This window comes from Neoarius graeffei, chromosome 15 (genome assembly GCF_027579695.1).
Source record: "Neoarius graeffei isolate fNeoGra1 chromosome 15, fNeoGra1.pri, whole genome shotgun sequence".
NCBI classification, from domain to species: domain Eukaryota; kingdom Metazoa; phylum Chordata; class Actinopteri; order Siluriformes; family Ariidae; genus Neoarius; species Neoarius graeffei.
In genome coordinates, this window is record NC_083583.1 from 36,812,000 (window position 1) to 36,837,240 (window position 25,241).

At 41.1% G+C, this 25,241-nt stretch overlaps 1 protein-coding gene across 3 annotated transcripts in view; it reads right to left on the reverse strand.

Annotated features, from left to right (window-relative positions):
* rc3h1a (ring finger and CCCH-type domains 1a) overlaps positions 1 to 25,241 on the reverse strand; it is a 55,600-nt gene that overhangs the window by 13,418 nt on the left and 16,941 nt on the right. For all 3 annotated transcript variants that reach the window (XM_060941232.1, XM_060941231.1, XM_060941230.1), the window contains exons 3-10: positions 23,559 to 23,679; positions 19,388 to 19,627; positions 17,120 to 17,295; positions 13,753 to 13,953; positions 2,930 to 3,062; positions 2,124 to 2,242; positions 1,871 to 1,983; positions 305 to 598 (exon numbers count right to left, since the gene is read on the reverse strand). In XM_060941232.1, the coding sequence (XP_060797215.1) occupies positions 305 to 598; positions 1,871 to 1,983; positions 2,124 to 2,242; positions 2,930 to 3,062; positions 13,753 to 13,953; positions 17,120 to 17,295; positions 19,388 to 19,627; positions 23,559 to 23,679 (1,397 nt within the window). The remainder of the gene's footprint in view (positions 1 to 304; positions 599 to 1,870; positions 1,984 to 2,123; positions 2,243 to 2,929; positions 3,063 to 13,752; positions 13,954 to 17,119; positions 17,296 to 19,387; positions 19,628 to 23,558; positions 23,680 to 25,241) is intronic.

The window sequence follows — 25,241 nt, forward strand, 5'->3', positions numbered from 1 at the left end:
AAATCCCAAGAGAAATTTATTTTCATTCTTGTATAAGAATGTTATAATTGTAAACCAACCATAAAAAGCATTTGTTACTCTATGCTCGGTTATCATATGCAGAGTAATACTATTCAAGGAGAAGCTTTATGGAGAAGTGAATTGAAAATATTTTACTACCAATCTCTCAATGCTGCAATGTAACCATATTAGAACTGTTTCTATTTTGGGGACATCATGCACACACTAACCCCTCCCTTTAACTGCAGCTGCATGCAGTCAAATCTACAGAGCAACCGAGGCGAAATCAGCATTTCTCACTTACGAGTCTGGTGGTGACTCAGGAGCACTGAGGCTCCCCGTGTCTGGTTTTCCCAGCTTGCGAGCCGTGTCGTAGGGTGTCACTGATCCGCGGGAGACCAGATGTGGCAGTTTTGATCCAGGTGGCACTGGAAGAATACCATTGGCGACAATGGCAGGTTTGTGGGCCAGACCCTCCACAACCAACCCTTCATCAGACAGAAGGCCTGGGTTGCAAGCTACGTCCATGTCATTAAGCTGAGTGAGCGACTGACTGAGGGGCTTCCTCAAAGGCAGACGCTTGTTCATCTTGCGGAACCTGGGGTAAAGATGAATAAATCTGAAACCACACTGAATGAATGAATTTATTTCAAACATGTATAAAAAAAAAAAAAAAAAAAGTAACTATTTGTACATACAAAAGAAAGAAAACGAGAAATTTAAAAAAGAGCTAAGACATTACAAAACACCGCACATTGTTCGAAAAAGGAGTGGGAAGAAGTACAATACTTTTTTAATTTCCCCACCCCTTTTTAACTACCCCGAAATCCAAACTACATTAATACACCTATAAAAGTATATACCATATACACACACACTTCATGAATATCTATATAAATATATAACTACAAAAATAAATATATACTACATACCATATATACACTTCATAAATAACTACAAAAATGTATACATACACTATATACCATATATACGCTTCATAAATATCTATATAAATATATAATTACAAAAATAAATATCTACTACATACCTATCCCTGTAAATATAAATAACTATCCCCATAAATAAATATATACCATATACTAAGTTAGTTCTAATATAACAATCAACCCTATTCTATTTATAGATTTATCCCTCATCATCCTCCGTTAACATACTTCCTCTTCTATATACTTGTTTAAAAATATTTTTTGTACCTTTTTTTAAACAGATTTATATTTGCACTTTGTTTTATTTCTGTCTCCAGTCTGTTCCATAATATTTAGGTCTCCCCTTAGATTATATCCCCCCTCTCTTTCACTAAACATTCCTTGTATATTTTTCGGCAATAGATTATTTCTCGCTTTGTACATTTGTGCTGTTCTGAATTTGACCAGATCCATAAATTTCAACATGTGTGATTTTATGAATAGTGAGTTTGTGTGATCTCTGTATCCTGTTTTGTTTATTGCTCTTTTCTGTATTGTACATATCGGCTGCAGAGTGGTTTTGTAGGTGTTTCCCCAGACTTCGACACAGTAAGTCAGATATGGCAAAAATAACGAGTAATATAGAGTACGCAAAGATTTGCAATCAAGAATGTGTTTAGTTTTCCACAGAATTGCCGAGCACTTTGCCAGTTTTGCTCGTATGTATCCTACACGAGGTTTCCAGCAGACTTTATGATCCAAAATCACACCAAGAAATTTAATTTCCTGTACCATTTCTATCTTAGCATTGTCTATTATCAATTCTATATTACAATCCATTTTGTGTCTCCCAAACAACAAGATCTTTGTTTTGCTTAGATTTAAAACACTGCACTACAAGGTGCATGTCGACACTGACACTGGGCAAAAGAGTCACCACTCACTTTTCCAGTTCCTCCTGGGAATGGGCAAAGGTGCAGCTGGCTCCTCTGGGACACCCTCCCTTCTGTTTCATGTCTCTACACATGTACGTCTTGTATTTGCTGTGCTGAGGAGCCTAGGAATGTTGGGAAGAATATCAGGATACCAGAACCATGCGCGATAGTTTAGAGCTAAACTTTATTTCTTAAAAATAAATAAATAATAAAATTCAAATGCAGCCAGAAAGGTTTGAACCATGTGCAGAGATTTACACACTTGTTGTGGGTCTCCTGCCTTCTTGCTGTGATTCTGGATGAAGTCTACAAGACCATGCACCACTGTTTTTACAGCCACCAGCCCTTTGTCCAGCTGTTCCCATGTCGGGGCAGGGGCATCTAGTTGAGACAGATCACAAATAAATTTATTGTGATATAATCTCCTCTACAGCAACCAGTGTAAAAATTAAGCTGGGAATACAGTATGTAAGGCAGGTATTCTTACTACTACAAGTTTACATTAAATGCACTCACTAAGTTTTTATAGTCCCTCATTAACAGAGACTATGGCAGATGCTCCATAATTATATTTTTTTTATTTATAAAAAACCCACAAGTATTGGCACTTTTGTTAAAAAGTCTGATAAAGTTGTAATGACACTACAAAGTCTTCAGGACAGAGCAGTCTACGTTTTGTGGTCTTCTGGGTTATTTAAAAAATAAAAAAAACCTGATTTTTGTCTAATTGTCTTTAAGAGGATAAAAATGAGGATGTTAAGGGAACAACTGTTTATAGTTATACTGTTACAGGAAAAATCATGAACATCAGGGTGGTAAAAGTAATTACTCCATCACAACACCCTGTAGTTTTAGTTATTATTCAACTGTTCCGAACCAGAAATGGTAATAACTTCATTTGGGCCGTTTTTCTTTTTTTTCCCTAAAATAAAACTAAGGTTCTTTACCTTTATCTCATTGTGGTCATTTTGTGTCAAATCAAATGTGCTTACAGTACAGAGCCAAAATGACAAGAACTGAAGTCAATCACTGTCTGGTTATGTCCAGTACTTGCGCCTGGGCACAGACCTGGGCTCGGGTCAATGTCGGCCAGAAGCTCTAAATGCGGTCGGAGGCGGTTGAGGTTGGCTGGGTCTCCTGTTCTCTGCAGGGCAATGGTGAGCTCCTGTACACTCTGAGCAAAAGAGGCTGGGGTTTGCAACTGAGGAAGGGAAAAAAAAAAGAAATAAACACACAAACCAACTTAATATCACTGATGCATTACACATTACTAATAATGGATGTTACATTTATATAGCGCCTCTCTCAAACTCAAGATCGCTTTACATAGGTCAGAGAAAACAAACAAAAACCTGTACTATACACTACATCTCATATTACAAACAAATATGGGACCGTCAAACTATGGCACCAGATTGGCATTTATATTACTAAAATTACATGATCATATGACACCACTTCCCTATTCATAATTTCTAAGATGAGGCCCAAAGTTGCATGTACAGTCGTGTTCAAAATAATAGCAGGGTGTTTAAAAACGTGAGTAAAGCTCAAAATCATTATACTAGTTTTTATTTCCATGCACTGGGAACACTACACATTATATTCTACATCAAAACATGAAGAAAATGTATCAATATTTTAATTACTTGACACAAAATTAAGAAAAATGAATATTGGGCTGTTCAAAAAAAATAGTGTCTGCATTTTTCAGTACAAACTCAAATATTTACTGTATAAACTGAAAAAATCTTTAGGATTTAGCGTTCCTGTGAATCACTAAACTAATATTTAGTTGTATAACCACGGTTTCTGAGAACTGCTTCACATCTGTGTTGCATGGAGTCGACCAACTTCTGGCACTGGTGAACATTTGACAACATTCCACAATTCCTCTGCATTTCTTGGTTTTGCCTCAGAAACAGCATTTTTGATGTCACCCTACAAGTATTCTATTGGATTAAGGTCCGGGGATTGGGCTGGCCACTCCATAACTTTCATTTTGTTGGTCTTGAACCCTGATGCTGCTCGCTTACTGGTGTGTTTGGGGTCGTTGTCTTGTTGAAACACCCATTTCAAGGGCATTTCCTCTTCAGCATAAAGCAACATGACCTCTTCAAGTATTTTGATATATGCAAACTGATCCATGATCCCTGGTATGCGATAAATAGGCCCGACACCATAGTAAGAGAAGCATCCCCATATCATGATGCTTGCACCACCATGCTTCACTGTCTTCAGAGTGTACTGTGGCTTGAATTCAGTGTTTGGGGGTCGTCTGACAAACTGTCTGTGGCCCTTGGACCCAAAAAGAACAATCTTACTTTCAGCAGTCCACAAAATGTTTTTCTCTTTAGGCCAGTCGATGTGTTCTTTGGCAAATTGTATCCTCTTCAGCACGGCCTTTTTTTTTTTTTTAAAATAAAAAAATAAATTAAAAACAAACAGTGGGACTTTGTGGGGGCTTCTTGCCGATAGATTAGCTTCACACAGGAGTCTTCTAATTGTCACAGTACTCACAGATAACTTCAGACCGTCTGATCACCCTGGAGCTGATCACTGGCTGAGTCTTTGCCACTCTGGCTATTCTTCGATCCATTCGAACGGTAGTCTTCCGTTTTCTTCCACGTCTCTCTGGTTTTGCTGTCCATTTTAAAGCACTGGAGAACATTTTAGCCGAGCAGCCCATCATTTTCTGCACTTCTTTCTACGTTTTCCCCTCTCCAATCAACGTTTTAATCAACACACGCTGTTCTTCTGAACAATGTCTGGAACGACCCATTTTTCTCAGGTTTTCAGAGAGAAATGCGTGTACAACATGTGCTGGCTTCATCCTTAAATTCGGGCCACCTGATTGACGCCTGTTTTTTCACAGAATGAATGACCTCACTAATTGAGCTCCACACTGCTATTATTTTGAACACGCCCCTTTCACTTAATTATTCAGTTACACAGACTCAGGAGCATGCATATCATGAATGTTGGGTCTGTTGGTTTTCTATGACTCGACTACACCTACTTGCCATGTAGTAATATAATTTCTACCAAAAACAGTGATTGATGTGGTTAGTCATGTTGGACTGCTATTATTTTGAACACAACTGTAATGTTTATGAAACAGACAGTTCCTGTATTAAAATCCTCAACACAACTTTGATAACGAGACCAGCAAGGACATCGTAGCTCACTCCGGCCCTGTCTAGTCCAGAAGGAACGATCTAAAGTGGGCCACCTTGCGCAATAAATGTTGCAAGCTATATACACCCTAGGAATACTTACCTATTTGCCAGAAAGAATCCAAAACGGTGAGAAATTGACCAAGAAGCAGCGATTTTTGTTGAACTGCTCATTAAGGCTTAATTGGTCTATAACTTCATTAATAATTGTAATTAAGCAAATCTGGGTAGAAGTTATATGCACCCTAGGTACCCCTAACCTTCATGCCAGAAAGAATCAAAATCGGCAAAGAATTGAGGGAGAAGCAGCGATTTGTGTGGAAACTTTGTTAGGGCTTAATTTACTCCATATCTTCATTATTAATTGCAATTATGCAAATCTGCGTAGAAGCCATATGCACCCCAGGCAGATCTACCTCCCTGCCAAAAAGAATAAAATTCAGCGAAAATTGAGAAGCGATTTTCATGAAATGTGGACGACACCGGACAGACGATGGATGAAGGACGACACAACATAAGCTCATTGCCTTTCGACCGGAGGAGTTAGAGGGGAACTGAAGGCAAATTTATCATCAAAATTCTATTTCTCTCATTTTATAAAAATACAGGAATGCGTTTCTGACAGCTATTTTGTCACTGCTACAGCAAGTTATGAGTGTTTGAAATATGGTATGTAATATATATCAGTCCATATGTCAAAGCAATGGCCGTAAACGAGATTCGCTGAGACCTGTGCGAGACTTCGTAGTGTGGAAGTAAAACGTACAACGGAAATCAAAGTGATCAACATCTGCCAACATTGTCAAAAGACGCATGCACCCTCCTTCGAATGCTGATGTAATCAAGCCAGAAGTTCTCTCTGTGTCCGAAATCACTCCCTACTCACTATATAGGGCACTACATAGTGGGGACGTCATTTTGTAGTGCTGTCCGAAACCTTAAGTGAGGATTATGCGCTCAGTATAATATGTATCACAAAAATACATGCATGTATTTATTATTTTGAAAACCCACCAGCCGCCTGATCTGGCACGTTTTAATTGTGTGACAGGAATGATGTAAATACCAGCATGATGGACTCATCCTTATCCTGTCATCTTTCCAACTCTACTCCACATTGGTTCGAAGTCGTATGGAATAATCTCCAAGTCACGTATGCGAGGGAGGCGGATGCATGTGCAGAAGTATATAGTTTACACACACACACACCGAGAATACAGGCAACAGGGTCGGTCTAGGCGCAAAACAGTACATCAAAGGCTAAGCGAGGACAAGAACGAGTAACAGGCACAAGGATTGTGAAACAGGAAATCAAGACAACGGGTAGAAAGGCTTAGTAACGTGTACATATGTATCTTAATACTTTGCAACGCAAATGCATCAGCACAGTCCTTAAATAGGCAAACACAGTTCCTTAATTGAGCTCAGGTGCACCTTGTTCACAGCGCGCATGCTGGAGTCCACTCGGCGCATGCGCAGCCCGAGGCGTGCCTTCAGGTGCACGCGCCACAGCGTGCAGGACTGACACCATCACTGATGAAGCTGGCAAATCTCGAAATTAATCTAAAATCGGAATGATCTTACAATCTGGCTGCTGTGTAAACAGTTTTCAAAATGGCGGTGCTGACACGTCACGTCTGAAGTCTCGCACAAGTCTTGTGATGATTGGAGCAGATAAGCGACGCCTGCCGTGGACCAAATGAACTACATTCAACACAGCTAAAAACCGAAAAGGCCGATAAGTGTGATATAATATGCCAATATGAGTCATGATATAAAGTTAATAAAACCGAAAACATAATAACATGTTAAGAAATAAAGCAAGTTTAAAAATGACTTCAGTTCCCCTTTAATAACTGATCTCTGTATTAAGGTATTAGGTTTTAAACCAACATAACAGTAATCCTTAACCCATTGTTTTGTCTATGCAATACCCTAATCATGTCTCCTGTCAAATCTGGACCACAAACAGGCTGCACTGCATGGCAGAAGAACTGTAGAAATACAACCCCGATTCCAAGAAAGTTGGGACAAAGTACAAATTGTAAATAAAAACGGAATGCAATAATTTACAAATCTCAAAAACTGATATTGTATTCACAATAGAACAGACAACATATCAAATGTCGAAAGTGAGACATTTTGAAATTTCATGCCAAATATTGGCTCATTTGAAATTTCATGACAGCAACACATCTCAAAAAAGTTGGGACAGGGGCAATAAGAGGCTGGAAAAGTTAAAGGTACAAAAAAGGAACAGCTGGAGGACCAAATTGCAACTCATTAGGTCAACTGGCAATAGGTCATTAACATGACTGGGTATAAAAAGAGCATCTTGGAGTGGCAACGGCTCTCAGAAGTAAAGATGGGAAGAGGATCACCAATCCCCCTAATACTGCGCCGACAAATAATGGAGCAATATCAGAAAGGAGTTCGACAGTGTAAAATTGCAAAGAGTTTGAACATATCATCTACAGTGCATATCATCATCAAAAGATTCAGAGAATCTGGAAGAATCTCTGTGCGTAAGGGTCAAGGCCAGAAAACCATACTGGGTGCCCGTGATCTTCAGGCCCTTAGGCGGCACTGCATCACATACAGGCATGCTTCTGTATTGGAAATCACAAAACGGGCTCAGGAATATTTCCAGAGAACATTATCTGTGAACACAATTCACCGTGCCATCCGCCGTTGCCAGCTAAAACTCTATAGTTCAAAGAAGCAGCCGTACCTAAACATGATCCAGAAGCGCAGACGTCTTCTCTGGGCCAAGGCTCATTTAAAATGGACTGTGGCAAAGTGGAAAACTGTTCTGTGGTCAGACAAATCAAAATTTGAAGTTCTTTATGGAAATCAGGGACGCCGTGTCATTCGGACTAAAGAGGAGAAGGACGACCCGAGTTGTTATCAGCGCTCAGTTCAGAAGCCTGCATCTCTGATGGTATGGGGTTGCATTAGTGCGTGTGGCATGGGCAGCTTACACATCTGGAAAGACACCATCAATGCTGAAAGGTATATCCAGGTTCTAGAGCAACATATGCTCCCATCCAGACGACGTCTCTTTCAGGGAAGACCTTGCATTTTCCAACATGACAATGCCAAACCACATACTGCATCAATTACAGCATCATGGCTGCGTAGAAGAAGGGTCCGGGTACTGAACTGGCCAGCCTGCAGTCCAGGTCTTTCACCCATAGAAAACATTTGGTGCATCATAAAATGGAAGATACGACTAAAGACCTAAGACAGTTGAGCAACTAGAATCCTGCATTAGACAAGAATGGGTTAACATTCCTATCCCTAAACTTGAGCAACTTGTCTCCTCAGTCCCCAGACGTTTACAGACTGTTGTAAAGAGAAAAGGGGATGTCTCACAGTGGTAAACATGGCCTTGTCCCAACTTTGAGATGTGTTATTGTCATGAAATTTAAAATCACCTAATTTTTCTCTTTAAATGATACATTTTCTTAGTTTAAACATTTGATATGTCATCTATGTTCTATTCTGAATAAAATATGGAATTTTGAAACTTCCACATCATTGCATTCCGTTTTTATTTACAATTTGTACTTTGTCCCAACTTTTTTGGAATCGGGGTTGTAATAAAATAAAATCCAGCGTCATCATATTGCTTTTTTTTTATTAAAGTAATAATCCACTTGTGGGAAGTCTGGTGTGAAAAGAGACTTCCTCAAACTGTTGCTACAATGTTGGAAGCACACAACTGTCTAAAATGTCTCTGTATGCTGTAGCATTAACGTCACCCTTCGGGGGGGGGGGGGGGGGGGGGGGGGGGGGGGCGGCACCGAGACCACCTCCATACACAGAATTGTCTCTCCTCCTCCATCAAACTTGTTACTATACTTTCCAGTAGGTAACATTCTCTTGGCATCCACCAAACCCACATTCATCAGACTGCCACAATGAAGTGTGATTCATCACTCCAGAGAACGTTTCCACTGCTCCAGGGGCTAGAGGCAGTGTGTTTTAACACCACTCCAGCTGAATTATGGCATTGTAATAGTGAGCTTTGGCTTGTGTGCAGCTGCTTGTCCATGGAAACCCATTTTATGAAGCTCCTGTTGCATAGTTCTTGGGCTGATGTTGCTTCCAGAGAGTTTGGAGTTCTGTAGTAAGTGATGCAACAGAGGATAGGCAATTTATATGCGCAATTTTTAACTTCAGCACTCGGTGGCTCAGTTTGTGTGATCTAACACTTTGTGGTGGAGCTGATGTTGCTCCTAGACGCTTCCATTTCACAATAATAGCATTTACATTTGACTGGGGCAGATCAAGCATGGCAGAAATTTCACAACCGGACTTGTGGTAAAGGCAGCTCCTCATCACTGCACCACGTTTAAGGTCCGTGAGCTTGTTGCTCAAACAGTGAGCTTGTAGGAGTTTTTCTGTGGACACTGCATGGCTACACGCTTGATTTTATGTACCTTTTAGCAAAGTCGGTGGCTGAATCACCTGAATTTATGGCCATATAGGTGTATATAATAATTCCTAGTATATGATTATAATTAACTAAATGTACTGTATTTTACAATTATTTCTGGTTTTACTTACTTAACCGCATCCGACGTGATCGGTGACATGAACGAAATTCTTCCTCCAATTCTCTCGATCCAACAACGCAGTCAATAACTCATCCCCTCCGAGACCAGTGTCTTCTTCCAGAACATTGATTAGAGTTGTTCTGAGTCTCCCAGTGTTTCTTTTTGCATCTGGAGTCCATAAAAGAACATGACCGGCAGCTTCCTCGTGTCTTGCCACGTGACCAACTAATGTTAGTCTGCGTTGTCGAATGATGGCAGAAAGGCGAGGATAGTTACCATATAGTGAGTTGTTGGTGGTATGCGGTTGCCAAGAGGACATTTTGGACCTCTCAACATGCGAGTGTATATTCCATCAAGCTTTCTCCTTAGAGACTTGGTTAATGTCCAGGATTCTGCACCATAAAGAAGAATTGACTCTACGGTTGCCCTGAACAGTCTCATTTTGGTTGATTTTCTAATTGGTGAGAGCCAGACTTTTGACAATGAGTGCAGCGCACTCCACACTTTGCCGATCTTGGTGTCAATGTCATGAGCTGGATTGATGTGGCCCCCAAGATGTAGGAAATCGTCTACCTTCTCGATTTCCTGCCCATCTAGTGAATTAATTGGCTCCTGCAATGACGGATTTAGGTGAACGAATTTCGTCTTTTTGGCATTTAGGTAGAGACCAATGTTTTGGGATTGTTCCTCTACATGGTGAAGCAATTCTTCTGCTTTCTTGATTGCTCTTCTTGAAGACACAATGTCATCAGCATAAGCGAGTTCCGGAACGACCTCTGCCAGATATCTTCTGCTTAGTCGCCATTTTAGTGTTAGACCATCAGAGGGAGTGAAAGCTTTCCTCAGTGCATAGTCTAGACAGATAAGAATGGGGCTAGCAGATCTCCTTGCAGGACTCCAATATCGATGTTAAAGGGATCCGTATTGCCTTCTGGTGTTATAACTAAAGCAGATGTGTTGATATACATAGTTTTTATCGCTTCAGCGATTACAGGAGGGATGCCATAAGCCAGAAGGATTTGGAGCATTTTCTTTCTGTCTACTGAGTCAAAGGTCTTAAAGTCAATGAAAATCAAAACTGCCTCTTTCTTGTGGTTGGAGATTTCCTCTACAATTCTTCTTAGAGCCATAACGTGAGATGTTGTAGATCGGGATTTTCTGAAACCATTTTGACCAGGACGAAGTAGTTCATCTACAACCGGTCTAATTCTATTCAGGATCATCCGGTTGTATATTTTGGCTGCAACAGCAGTTAAGCTGATACCTCGATAGTCGTCACATACAGTGAGGTCACCTTTCTTTGGTACTGGAGCAATTCCCGAAATTCCCCACTCATCTGGTCTATGGCCTTCAAAGGTCTCATTACAGAAGGATCTAAGCACTTTCTGAACTTTTGAAGTTTCCAGAGGTCCAAAGTGAGACCATCTAGTCCGGGAGCCTTTCCTGGTTTCATGGCATTTAGGGCTTCATCTACTTCAACTTGAGAGAAAAGATCAGTTTTGATGTCAGGGTGAATGCCAAATACTGGGTTGATGACACGGTCACTCGCTAGGATTGTCTGCGTTTAGAAGCTTTTGGAAGTGATTCTTCCAAATCATTAGCCTATCATCACCTTGGATAAAGGCAACGTTGTTCTTTTTGCCGGAGAGTTCTTTGACGATTTTCCAGGCAGTCTTGGAACTACTTCCATTTGGGTTGTCAAATTTAGAGAGAGTGGTATTTATCTGGTCATCATCTAGTTTGACAAAAGTAGCGTGTAGTCTGTTCTGGTAATTCTGGACAGTTTCAGTGGTGGACCCAAGTGTTTTCTCCCATGAGGACAGAGAGGGGAGAACTGTTAATATCGTAACAATAGTGGGTGGAGAACTTTTTGGAAGATGTTCCTCTCCTACCATAATGCAGGTTTAGACAAAGGAGGTGTAATTTCTAGTTGAGGCAGGTAAAGAATTGAACTTCTCAACAATGTTTTCATCTACTATAATCGCTAGTGCTTTATCCTCTGTCAATGCATGCCAATTAAGATGTTTGTTATTCATTTTCCTTCGCGTGCGGACACCGAGTTGTATCGTGGCAGTTACTATCCTATGATCACTGCCAATAGAGTCGGAGGAAGAATGAGTTTGACAATTATGTATACTGTTCCTCCATCTTTTCTGGTATAAGATGTAGTCGATTTGGGATAGGTGACCAGCTGGGTGTCTCCATGTCCACCCTGGTGAAAAATAAATGCGCCAAGTGTACTAAAATTTAGCATACTTTTGTGTACTTGAAGCCACACTAATCATCAACATACTTCAAGTGTGTTTATGATTAGTTAACTTGAGGCATGCTATTTTGGAACAACTAATTTTGTACTAAATATATTTTAATTGTAATTAAATTGTAGAAAAGTGCAACTTGAAGTGTATTTAGTGTACTTATGTGCTAAATTACACACAACTTTCACTTAAAGTATATTTTAGTATAATATATTTCTATAAAGTGTAATATAGTATAATTATTTTAAAGTGTGTTAAAAGTGTTAGCGTGAAAGCGTGATGTTGGTATACTTTTTATATATTTACAAAAAGTACAATTTGTGTAAGTACATTTTCAATATACTATTGAAAATATGAATATACTTTAAATACAATAAAATACATTTATTTTTCACCAGGGCAAAGTTTATGTGCAGGTTTTTGAAATGCGAGGTTTCCTGCTATTAGACTGTGTTGTAACAGGAACTCTGAGAAAAGAGCCATTTCTGTCTGTTGATTGGTGGTATGAGAATTTTCCAACTAAATGTGCATTAAAGTCAACACTAATGATGAGCATAGCATGGGGTGGAATCGAAGCTACTACTTCACTCAACTGGTGATAGAATTCCTCTACTTCCTCTTCTGAGAGGCGATTATGTGGACTATAGCACGATATGACAGTTTTCGGATTTCCTTTGAATACGGCAGCAATAATTCGGTTACTGATTTTAGTAGCTTTTGTCAGCAGGTGGAGAAGACATGTTTGTACTACAATCCCCACGCCTCCATTAGCAGCACTGATGTCATTCTTCCAGGCAGATGCAGTGAGAAAAGTGTTTGTACCAAGGTTGCAGGCAATAATATCAGGATCATTTTCTTGGTGTACTTGTCGATGTTCTTGGATGCACACTGATGATAAATTTAAAAAAAGGTGTTAATATGTTTGTTCAGCTCCTCTCTAGAGAAATGTGATGCAAGAGAGCGGCAATTTAATGTACCAATGAGGTACATTTTCTTAGGTCGAGAGAGTCCCTTTTTGTTTCTGATATCGGACAATGCCCGTCCAGGAGGATTTAGGGCGTTATGTTCACAAGAAGTTGCTACGACTTCTTCAGATTCAAAAGAGGATGGTATAGCACAGGCTTGAACCGTGGAGCTGTAGTCTGAAATCATTCATGTATTTCTATTAGCCAAGTTACTGTGGCGACTGACACAGGAGCAGTTCCCCAATTTCGGGGGGCAAAATCTAACCATTGACTATTGAAAGTTCTTCCACTTAGCAGACATACAATGGAGACTAAGACTTCAGTCTTTCGAAGTTTACCCTCCAATGCCATTTCCATTCCTGCTTCCCAAATGGATCTTCGCGTAGCCCTGCACGGGTGGCTACGCCTTGCCAAAGGGCGGCTACGCCTTGCCAAAGGGCAACCCAGGATTTGGCCCGGGACTGCTTATTCAATATATTCGCAGCGAACCCCCATATCTGAGGGCATCTCCTCAGTCTGCCACCTGAGGACCCGCTGGATGGGAGTTATCTTCCCAATTTCTAGTTTTAAGAAACAAAATTATCTGCCAATACATTTGGAAAATGTAAAGCTTGATAAGTAAAAGCATCTAAAACAGGATTCTTATTCGTACGCAACCAGGAAAGACAGTGACGCATGAAGTCACCTGGAGATGGAAGAAAGCTCATTTTTCTCAGAGGGTCACCGAATTGTGACAAAACAAAAATGGCCTTCTTCCTTCTCGTGAGTGATCAGCTTTGTTTCCCTCTGTTAATCAAGTATGAAACTCATGACATCTGGGTTCAGTCAAACAGAACTGGCTATTTTTTTTTCCTCTCTGTAGAAACTATGGTTTGTTGTGAGTAAAATTTGTGGTAGAAATGGAGCTTCTGGAATGCGTGCTCCTCCTACCTTATCAATGATGGACTGCATATGGGACTTGTGGGACTGATCTCCATAGAGCAGGGAGGACCACTGGTCAGGGGCAATGCGCAGGCCTCCTTCCATGGCGATCTGGACAATCTGGGAGTCGTGCTCTCTCCGCAGAGCCTCATATGTCCTGAACTCTTCCTTCAGCTGCATCAGGGATGAGTCCTCATCTCGCTTAGTCACCTGGAGAAAAGGTGAAAAGGGAAAGGGGGAGGGGGACAAAAAAAACCCCAAACATTAATGTATTCATAGGCATGAAGTGGGCAGCATGGTGGTGTAGTGGTTAGAACTGTCGCTTCGCAGCAAGAAGGTTCTGGGATCAAACTTCACAGCCGACAGGGGCCTTTCTGTGTGGAGTTTGCATGTTCACAGTGTGCCTGCGTGGGTTTCTTCTGGGTGCTCTGGTTTCTTCCCACAGAAACTCCACACAGAAAGGCCCCCGTTGGCCTCGAACCCAGAACCTTCTTGCTGTGATGCGATAGTGCTAACCACCGTGCCGACCCAAATCAAATACGCAAATCATAAATTGGGAAGGATGATCTGCTGTGGCGACCCTTAACGGGAGCAGCTGAAAGAAACCGCAGCATTCATGGGCATGAAGTCATGAGCAATCCTAATAATTAGATAAAGAAAATCCTGTGTGGGGGTGCATGCCATTCTCTTGCACTTGAGTTTATATAAAACACTACTTATATTTTATAATGCTCGCAGGGCTCGACATTAACTTTTAAACCCACTTTCCCCCTATTTTGCGAGTACTACTTTTTTTTTTTTTTTTAGAAAAAACATAGAAGAGTTGTGAATTGCAACATAAAATGATCACACATTGACTACGTTTACATGCAAATCCAAATCGAGCTGCTGTCGGTAATCGAGCTGAAGGTCCCAGCAGGGTGCCAGAGAAATCCAATCCTACATGCACACAATGAAATCGGGCTATTGTGTGAGGTGCATTGTGCACCCGAGCCACAGGTGGCGCTACACGCCCCATCGTGTTGGTACACTTCCGGTTGTCGTCATGAAGAGCTATTCAAGAGTATAAACAAAAGTTATCAGTTCCGTGTTCTCCATTGCGCGTTTTTCTCCCGTCCATGAATTTTAATATATTCAACTCCTTAAGCTGAATGAGCATGAAGTCTGCCTCCTCATTGCTCCACAAGTGCACGTTTCTGCTTGCCTGTGGCAGTGGGGGCGTGGTCAAGCGCCGGTCTGTGACAGGAGGGCGGAGCCAGGGAAGGTGAGTGGCAGAACGACGGTACACCTGACGGTAATTAACCTGTGTTTGTGTGTCTTCCCAGTAACGGCGCCCTATTTAAGGAGGCAGAGGGGACAGCTCATCCCGGGACTAGAACACAGCGCGTGTGCGCGCTTCTCTCAAGAATAAAAGTAGGCTGTTAAACTGAAAAGTCTGACAATAAAAAGCCTATTAGTACCAGAAGCTTTGTCCTGCCGTCCTCTGTGCTCCACCCACACTTCAGAGAGCTCTACATCGCCATTTTCTCTTCTTCGTTTGTTCCTCCTGACCTCTTCTGCTGCTCGCTACTACTGTTGTCATGCCGACCAAGGCTGTTGTGTTTCCCGCTTGTGGTCTCGTCACTTCTGGAAGTAGCTCGACAACTAGCTCGATAGGGTATACATGCACAAAGTAGCTCGGCAGAAATCGCATAAACTAGGTCATGTAGCTCGATTCCGAGAAATCAAGTTCGGTTCAATTTCAGCCGAATTAAGGTGTATACATGGCATTTTGAACTTCGATTTCAGTCGAGCAACGGCAGAAATTCGATTCTCTCTATGTGCATGTAAACGTAGTGACTGAGTTGAAGTTTGGTTATTGTTTACTTTTACTTGGAACGGACTATAACAATTTTATCCAAAATAGTTTCTCTCTGCCTTAGTTGATTTATTTCCATTTCACATGCATGCAGCTGTTGTAAAGTTCGGTGTTTGCATAGAACTCTCTCAGACTGTAGGTTCATTACTCGATAATGTAGAAATCATAAAATAGAAATCTATCACAAAGTTTGTATGAAGAAAACAATAGGGTGCCATGACTTACTTTTTATATATATATATATATATATATATATATATATATATATATATATATATATATATATATATATATATATATATATATATATATGGGGGGGTTTGTTATATCATCCACCTCTAGGTTTAAATTTAAAAAAAAAAAAAAAAAACCCACACACACCCGTGCTGCATCATGACAGACAGGATAATGTTTGTGTTTAAAATTACTGTTTAGTGTGTAGGTTGTGGGTGTTTTATAGACCTGGCAACCTGTAACCGAATCAGTGCAGCCATTCTGTCATGAAGCAGAGTGTGTGGTTTTTTTTTTTAAATAAACCTAGGAGGTGGAGGATTATTAAAAAAAAAAAGAGATTAAAAAAAATAATAATAATATAAAAAAATAAAAAAAACCCTGGTATAAAATATTTTGCACAGGACGGTGTTCCTCTGATAACAGAAACAAAGCTCCAGCTCTCTCTGCTCTTAATCTGTTCTTTCAGGATTTATCGCTCATGTCGCTCCTTGTTGAGGTTTTTTTATGCCCGAGTTTGAAACCAATCTGCGTTTTCTGTGTCGAATAAGGAAGCTGCTTCACCTTTAAGAAAATCAAAACACTTTCATGAAGGCGATAACTCGAACGCGAGCAGAAAAAACAAAAACAGATTCTTCTGCAAACTCTTCCATCCTCACTTCTGACTTTCTGTCTTTGTAAAATACATGTTAAAATACAATCATGAATTTCTCTGGAGTTTTCAGGTTGAGCGCCTCTCTTCGTATTCTTTAACCACTCATTTCCTCGTTGTTCTTGAACCACTGGATTCCATTTGTTTACATTTTTCTTGATAGCGGGGAGACGGTAATGCCTTTTATCCATTTCTCTGCTTGAACAAGCAAAAACAGCCCAAAAATTAACCATATTGAAGACAGATTAAGCTGCCTGCATGAAAGACGGTGTCTGTCTGACCCCAGCTGTAATTATCATGTGACGTGTGACGTCATGCACAAGGAGTCTATAAACAGTACGCATACCATACTTGCAAAGCAGTAAATGAAACCGAGACCAAGAATACAGCCAAGACATAATGGCAGATACGTAGTGAGGGACGCTTTTAGGAACTGAAATAAAAGATCAAAAAGCCTAATTTTGTGGTGCTAGTTCATAATATATGCTCATTCCAACTTGCCTGGTCGGGCATATCGGGGACATATCCCACTTGCCTGGATGCATATTTCACTTGCCCCGGGCAATCCTTAATGTCAAGCCCTGTACAAGCTGTTATCCATCATAAATGCTATTTTACATGTAAAATGGATTTACCTTAAAACACGAGGCTCTGTACAGCAGCTGTACAACATGCCCTATACTGGTTTTAGAGGCCTGAGGGAAGCGTGGCTCCAGCCTCTGGACTACAAACAGAACCAGAACCTTGCGGGACAAAGGCGAACCATCCTCCAACGCCAGCAGCACCAACTTTAGAGCCTCCTCCTGCATGGCTGTGGGAAATCAGAGGTGATAAAAACATCACACCGTAATATGTACATCACAACACACAGTAACAGCCATAAATACTTGCACATTAATAAAGTTACTGTTATAGTGGCTGTCTACTACAAGTTACAGGAGTTAAAATTAAAGAGTTGAAATGAACACGAGCTCAAAGTGCAGATTTCATGCATGAATTTGAGCGTATTTACACCCAAATCAGGTCAACAGTGTAGACATTACAGCACTTTTTTGTTATGTGGTACCCCATTTGAAAGGATCAAATGTAACTGGACAATTGGCTGCTCAGCTGTTTGTGCTGTTCCCTCAATATTTCACTAACAAGTAAGCAGAAAAACTCTACAGCTGATTTCAAGTGCGGCATTTGCATTCTGTTGCTGTATGGCATGTATATTAGAATAACAGTATCAAATCAGGGGCTTCCAGAGTGTGTAATTAAAAATATAAATAAAAATATACTGCCGTACCCACAACAACTTTATATGTACTGTGACTATCACAATAGTGATAGCATACCGCCAGGGCAGGAATTTCACAAGGGCCATGGCCCTCGTGCCCTCTCAATTTGGCCTTGTGCCCTTGGAAAAAAACATCTGCCGTAAGGCCACAGTGGCCTTGATGCCCTGCGGTTTTGTAGTCTGCCTCGTGACTGCCAATAGGCTTTCACATCACTTGCGTCTATTGAGAAAAAAAAAAAAAAAGTCTTTTGATGACATTCTGGATTCTTATTGGGCAACTCATCAGTGGTGGATCGGACTCGAGCCTGGCACGAACCGCTCCGACGTGCTATAATGACACCAATCTATCACCAGCCAACCAGGAGACTTAATCAAACGCATCCCCCGCCCACTTGTGTCTGCGTCTGAGACGTTGAATTTTCACAGGAGGGAAGAAGTTGACTGAGGTAAGCCTGTGTGATAAATTAACGAACGAATAAGATAGGAATTTCAACACATAGGGCTTAAGTTTCTTACCGTTAAATAAGCATTGCTTGTACAGTAACGTTATGTCGTTACAACATTAACCCACTTTTAACGTGCCGAGTACCGACTGTAGCCGGTAACAAATGCTAATTAGCTTGCTGTCAAAAATGCAAAGAACTTAAATTGCTCTGTGTAAATTAGAAAATGGCGCAACTTCCTCTGTAGCCATCAACGGACAAGCACAGACTTGTCTTGAGTTTTGAGCCAATCACAGCAGGGCAGCACTGTGGCCTGAGGTAAAACATGATAGTTTAAGTTTGTTTAAATTACAAAAATGAGTACACCCAATGACTCTCATATACTCTTCATATACTCACTGTTTAAGTAATGCAATAAAACTAATCTTTAAAAGTGGTATTTACTCAAACTGTTTGCATAGAATGAACTTTGGGGTTAACGGTGTAATAGTGTTGCAGTGTTCTGCAAATTTGCAATTTAATATTTCAGATCTTGAGACATGATATCTCCCAGCCCTAATGAGAATAAACACATCAATTAAAAAAAAAAACCTTTTTTTTTGCTAAACAGTTCTGAAGCAGCCAATGAAAATGTAAGGGGCATCCTGACAGTGTAAGATTGTGTAGGAAAGATTAAATTGTTTTAGTATAAATATGGAGGTGATTATAAGAAATACTGCACGCTGATTGGTTGAGAGATTCGGACCATTTCTCGATAATCACCCTGAGCAACTCAGCAAAATAGCAGCCAATAGCTGCATCACCGTAAGTGAGGAAGAATTACAAATTGAGAGGAAATGCTGTTCCCAGAAGCACTCAAGATGCTACGAAGTTTGGTCTAAAACTATTCAAAGCTAAGGTGGAATTGTGATTTATTTTATCGATTTCAAAACAAACTATTTTAAGTGACAAGTCTGCATGCGTTACATTTGCATGCTGCTTTTGAAGATTGAAATAAAATATTTTTAAATACAAATTTTTTAAAAATGAAATAAAAATCACCTGTGTATTTATACTAAAACAATTATCCGCCTCAGGCTCAGTGAATAATAACCAAATTGGCAAATAATTGTTAAATCTCAGACAAATGTGCCTGAAAATCTGCTAGAGTTAGCAAATATTCGAGCAGAAGAACACAATACCAGGGCCGAGGAACTGGCAGCCTCGTGCTCGGACAGCAGCCCACAGGTTGGAAGAGAGCTGCTGAGGGTTTTGGTGTTGTAGGATTAGCTCGGTGACTGTCCGTTCACCCAGAGAGCGGGCTGCACGCATAGCACGGATACGTCCCTCCTCTTCAACCAGCTGGCAGTGCACCAGGGTCACTAGCTTCCTCTGCATGGGTCTGCTGAGGAGGCTCTGACTCGCAGTGCCCAGCCCTACACCTGCATGCGCGCACACACACAGAGACAGAGAGAGAGAGAGAGAGAGAGAGAGAGAGAGAGAGAGAGAGCATTAACATTTCACGCAGACCTGAAGGAGGTGAATAGCTTTTGTGTGTGCTAAGGATGGATGTGAGCCTTTCCTGGAACCTAACTACCTGATCGGTTTTCTTTGCATGTTTTGGAATCAGGTTCAAAAGCATGAACACTCGCGTGCATTTCTTTATTCAGTTCGCATTATAAATCCATACATCATGCACACACCGTTTATACAGAGCAGGTGCTGATATGAAATTAAAAGTTATCAGGGTTCCTACACATTTTCAAATTTAAAATTCCAGACTTTTTCCATACTCAAATTCTCAGGTTTGGAGACTTCAGTGAACAAACTACTCATGTATTTAAAAGAATTACTTGAAAATCAAACAGGTACTCGCATTATGACATACCACCAAAATGCATACCATATTTAGCTTGGCCTAAAATTTGTATCAGTGCCCTGTTTTTGTCATAAATATATATACACACACACACACACACACACACACACTACACAAAATACAGGATGCCACTCTGACGCACACGTATCTGATGCACACTTCAAGACATTAAAGGAATACGCCACCCCCAGGTGAAACTGAGTCAGTCCCTGCAGTCCCTAGAGTTGGATGAGTGAGCCAAAGCGTTTTGTAGCCGACCCAGCCATTGTCCTGATCTGGAAACGTCCCGGTTAGCTTTAGCTTAGCGTAGTCGCTGTAATCCAGCGTGTCCAGCTAGCATTGTCGTTGCAAAAGTGAATCAAATAAGATTTTTTATAATTATTTCTCATGACCTGTACATTCACATCGAGTACACATATCAATGCAAATTAACACGAAGGGATTTACTAGACCAATTTATATATGGAACTATTTTCTGCCACAGCACAGGCAAAGCACCGCTGCAGACGCAAAGACACCACGCAGCACCACAACTTCCGTCAATACACCAGTGTTACCAGGGAAGCCAGGGTTTTCAGGTGCTGCATGGTGTCTTTGCGCCTGCAGCAGTGCTTTGCCTGTGCTGTGGCTGAAAATAGTTCCAGATATAAATTGGTCTAGTAAATCCCTTCGTGGGCGGCACAGTGGTGTAGTGGTTAGCGCTGTCGCCTCACAGCAAGAAGGTCCTGGGTTCGAGCCCCATGGCTGGCGAGGGCCTTTCTGTGCGGAGTTTGCATGGTGTCCACGTGGGTTTCCTCCGGGTGCTCCGGTTTCCCCCACAGTCCAAAGACATGCAGGTTAGGTTAACTGGTGACTCTAAATTGAGCATAGGTGTGAATGTGAGTGTAAATGGTTGTCTGTGTCTATGTGTCAGCCCTGTGATGACCTGGCGACTTGTCCAGGGTGTACCCCGCCTTTCGCCCGTAGTCAGCTGGGATAGGCTCCAGCTTGCCTGCGACCCTGTAGAACAGGATAAAGCAGCTAGAGATAATGAGATGAGAAATCCCTTCGTGTTAATTTGCATTGATATGTGTACTCGATGTGAATGTACAGGGTCATGAGAAATAATTATAAAAAATCTTGAGTTATTTGATTCACTTTTGCAACGACAATGCTAGCTGGACACGCCGGATTACAGCGACTACGCTAAGCTAAAGCTAACCAGGACGTTTCCAGATCAGGACAATGGCTGGGTCGGCTACAAAACGCTTTGGCTCACTCATCCAACTCTAGGGACTGCAGGGACTGACTCAATTTCACCTGGGGGTGGCGTATTCCTTTAAAACACAGGTGTGTGAAGATGTCAAGCACATACAGGATGTCCCGAAAAAAATGTATACACACTTTTAATCACTAAAGTACTGTATGTGTTTATTAAAATCCATGTAATTTTCAAAGAGTAATAGAATTAGACATTTTATTATTTAGTCACCGCCTATTCTCAAACTGACATCCATTCTGGTCCAGTCACTGCTGACAATGCAAATCACATTCAATTCTCTTGGTATTTTTGGACATTCACTTTCAGTGACTGTTGCAGGTCTCATAGCGTAGACTATAAACATCAGTTAGAGGCAGTGATAAAACAAAGTGATGTCTGTAAATTCTATCACACCTTGAAAATGAAATGAATTTTAATAAACACCTACGTCACAATGATTCAATGTGTATACATTTTTTCGGGACACCCTGTATGTTGTGCACACAGACGTTTACTGAAGCTTCTAATTTGAAAACAGTCATTATGGCATTTTTTGTATTTACTATTGTGTTTTATGAAGGCCCTGTGTTAGTTCCACTGTACATCACATTTTGTCCACATACCAAGAGATGGCAGACGTGGCCGAGACGTGGCCACCCTAACCAGTATGTAATGGCTGCAGTGCCCTTGAGCAAGGCATTTAACCCCACATTGCTCCAGGTTGTAACCATGTTGTACCCTGTAATAACTAAGTGGCTTTGGATAAAAGCGACAACTAAATGTAATTATAATAATGTAATAACAGCATTGTTCAGTTTATATGTATGTTTGCGTACACAGCCTTCATATTTTTGTTGGCAGTTTTTTTTGTCTTGGGTCGCTTGTTTTCAGGGTCCATGTGCCTTATTTTTCTAGCAAATTCTGGCAACACTGCCAAATAAGCCATAAGCATTTTTACACTGACTGGAGCTATGATGTGTGTTCACGCGTGTTCAAGAGGCGTTTTGTAGCAGGGGGTTTTCCTGCGTCTCGTCTAAAGTCTTGCAAGAAGCAAGCAGGTTCAGGGGGTGTGGTGGAGCGCATGCCAGTACAACAGAACACCCGTTTCCCTCCCTCTGCATTTCAACACATTTCTTTGGCAAAATTCAACTCAATGTCGGAATGTTGAGCTTCATTTTACTATGTAGCAGCAAAGGTCTGGAAACACATTTCTCCATACCCTAATTTCCATTTTCCATACTTTTCCAGACCTGGAAAATACTAAAATCAAATTCCATACTTTTCCATACTGCGTAGGAACCCTGAGTTATTCTCACAGCACACACCCTGCACCACCATCCTAACCAGCACTGGCAAACTACCAGAGCTCTCTCGCGAGACTGGATGTCATTATCAGGAATGCAGATGAAAAAGACTGGTGTAACTCTGATGATGAGGGGGTTGTTTGACACTGCTGTCACTTTGCTAGAAGAAAATCAAGAGAATTTGACTAGCACACTTTTGGTATATCATGTACCAGTAAACGTCCCAAAAACACAAACTTATTTTTTAGTTATATTGCAACACTGGAATATTGGTGATGATTGCCTAGATTAAAAAAAAAAAAAAAAGTCAAAATCTCCTATTTGCTCACTGACACTTTATCCTCCATGTTTGATTTATCTCACCCTCCACTTCAAGACCTGACTAGTCAGCAGGTTAAAAAAGGGTTTCCTACGCTTTTCTTTTTTCAACTTTTGAAAGCTCTGCTACGACCAAAATTGCAGTCAGCAGAGGTTTTCAGTGACTACTTCCTATGGGAGTTACGCATTTCTTAAAAATGCACACGAGGGAACATCCCAATGCATCTTCTCAATTAAATTTGACTGTAGCTCAAAGTGAAGTGATATTAAAATTACCACTAGAAAGTTTTAATGAACCGTATGAGATAGGTTGTTTATAATGAAATCTTTCAGAGGGATTAATTTGCCACTGCATCGATGAGCACAAGCCTTGCAATGAGGCTGGTTTGTTGTAGATTTTTTTTTTGGGGGGGGGGGGGGGGGGGGAGAAGCAGGTGCATTTCTATATTTATAGAACCTGCATTGTTTTGATGTAAAAGCAGAAGTGCTTGTGCTTTTTTGATCTTGTAATGACATTTTAGTGGAAGTGCCGTTCGGCCATGTTTATTATTCTAAAAAAAAAAAGCAGAAATGATGCTTTGGATGAATATAAAACCTAAACAACAAAACATTGTATAAAAGACCGCCAAAACCTCGGGTGTTGCTGAGGGGTTTGAGGTAGAGAGCCAGCTCCTCCACACACATGCGAGCTTCATCATAATGCTTGATGTCCTCCGCTCCTTTCACCAAGGTGACGGATTGAGACTTTGGTACCTGCAGAAAGGAAAAAGGACAAGATTAAAAATAATCAAATATTGCTCAATCATACACTATACTAAAAGACAACATTGTATTTTCTAATGCAATACATAATCCTTGCTTGGTATGTGAAACTAAGGGAAAAAAAGATTTGTGGGCCAGTGTTGAGCAATCTCGAAGTTAAACTTTTGCATCATGCCTCTTACTAGCATACTGAAAAGTTACAATGGCGTACAAATACCTGAAGTCTTTACACAATTGCTTTTCCCTAGCAAAGTAGAGATGTTCAAGGTCATCCTAACACCCAGGGCAGATGGCAGAAAGACGCATGCGGTGACCTGCGATCGGTCTGGTGGCGACCAAACGCAGGTGGATGCAGGTGTTTTGCATCAAATCCTTCGTTGCGGTCAGACGTATTGCAAGATGCAGAGTTAAGCTGAATCTTGTCAGGAGCCATCCGAGAACATCTAAGTCCTTATCCAATCTTTCATCCATTTTCCTGGTTTTCCCTACGCTGCGGCCAGCACACCCGTCTCTCATCAGCTCATCCACAACTATATTATACCGCTCTGATATTCATTCAGCATGGGATTGTTTTCACCTCAGGATATGGGGTTTTTTTGCCTTTTTTCCTCCCCTGGTTTTTGTATTCTATCATTTTGTTACTTTCCTGCTCGCTGTGGAGTATTTCGCTCTTCTGTGGATATCTTTTATTGGGACTGTGAGTGCGTTGTTTTCCCCCAACGTGGAAGCACTTTGAACTTCTGAACCGTGTTCTTTGAACCGAGAGCTCTTTCCTGCTGCGGGGCTGTGTTTCTGGACTCTATCATACTGTTTTCCTTTTGCGCTTGTTTGGCAGCTGATCTCTAATCTCCGTTTTTTCCCCTAATCACCCATGCCTGTATTTCTCTCGTTGGCGCCTCCCCTCCACTCCTCCGCCATCCAGATTAAGACCTGCCTTCTGCATGCGTGAACCCGCTATTTAAAAGAAGCCTTTATTTGTCACATGCACACTTCAAGCACAGTGAAATTCATCCTCTGCATTTAACCCATCTGAAGCAGTGAACACACGCACACACTCAGAGCAGTGGGCAGCCACACCAGAGCGCCCGGGGAGCAGTCAGGGGTTCGGTACCCTGCTCAAGGGCACCTCAGCCCAAGGCCGCCCCACGTTAACCTATCGACAAAGACTGGAAGCAAATTGCAGCTGAAATGCGAACAGATCGTGATCCACTTGCATCAACCTGCCTCTACTAAAGGCCCTCTACAACGTACTGCCATTATCTGCGTCATCACATGTCGACGTAAGACCAATCTTGCGTCTACCTGCGATTTTGTTATCGCAGGTAGATACAAGTAGCTGAAAACTAGTTGCAGCCTGCCGTGTGATCTGGGCATAAGAGTCACAAATTGAAACATGCAATTCAAAGTATAAAAAGGTTTCATGTAATGCTTCAATTCAAAATCACTAGCATAAGGTAGAAACTGAAGTGTGCGCGCACGTGCATCTATAATTAAAAAAAACTTTTTTTTTTTTTTAAACACACACACCAGAAAAAGCAGGGCTCGACATTAAC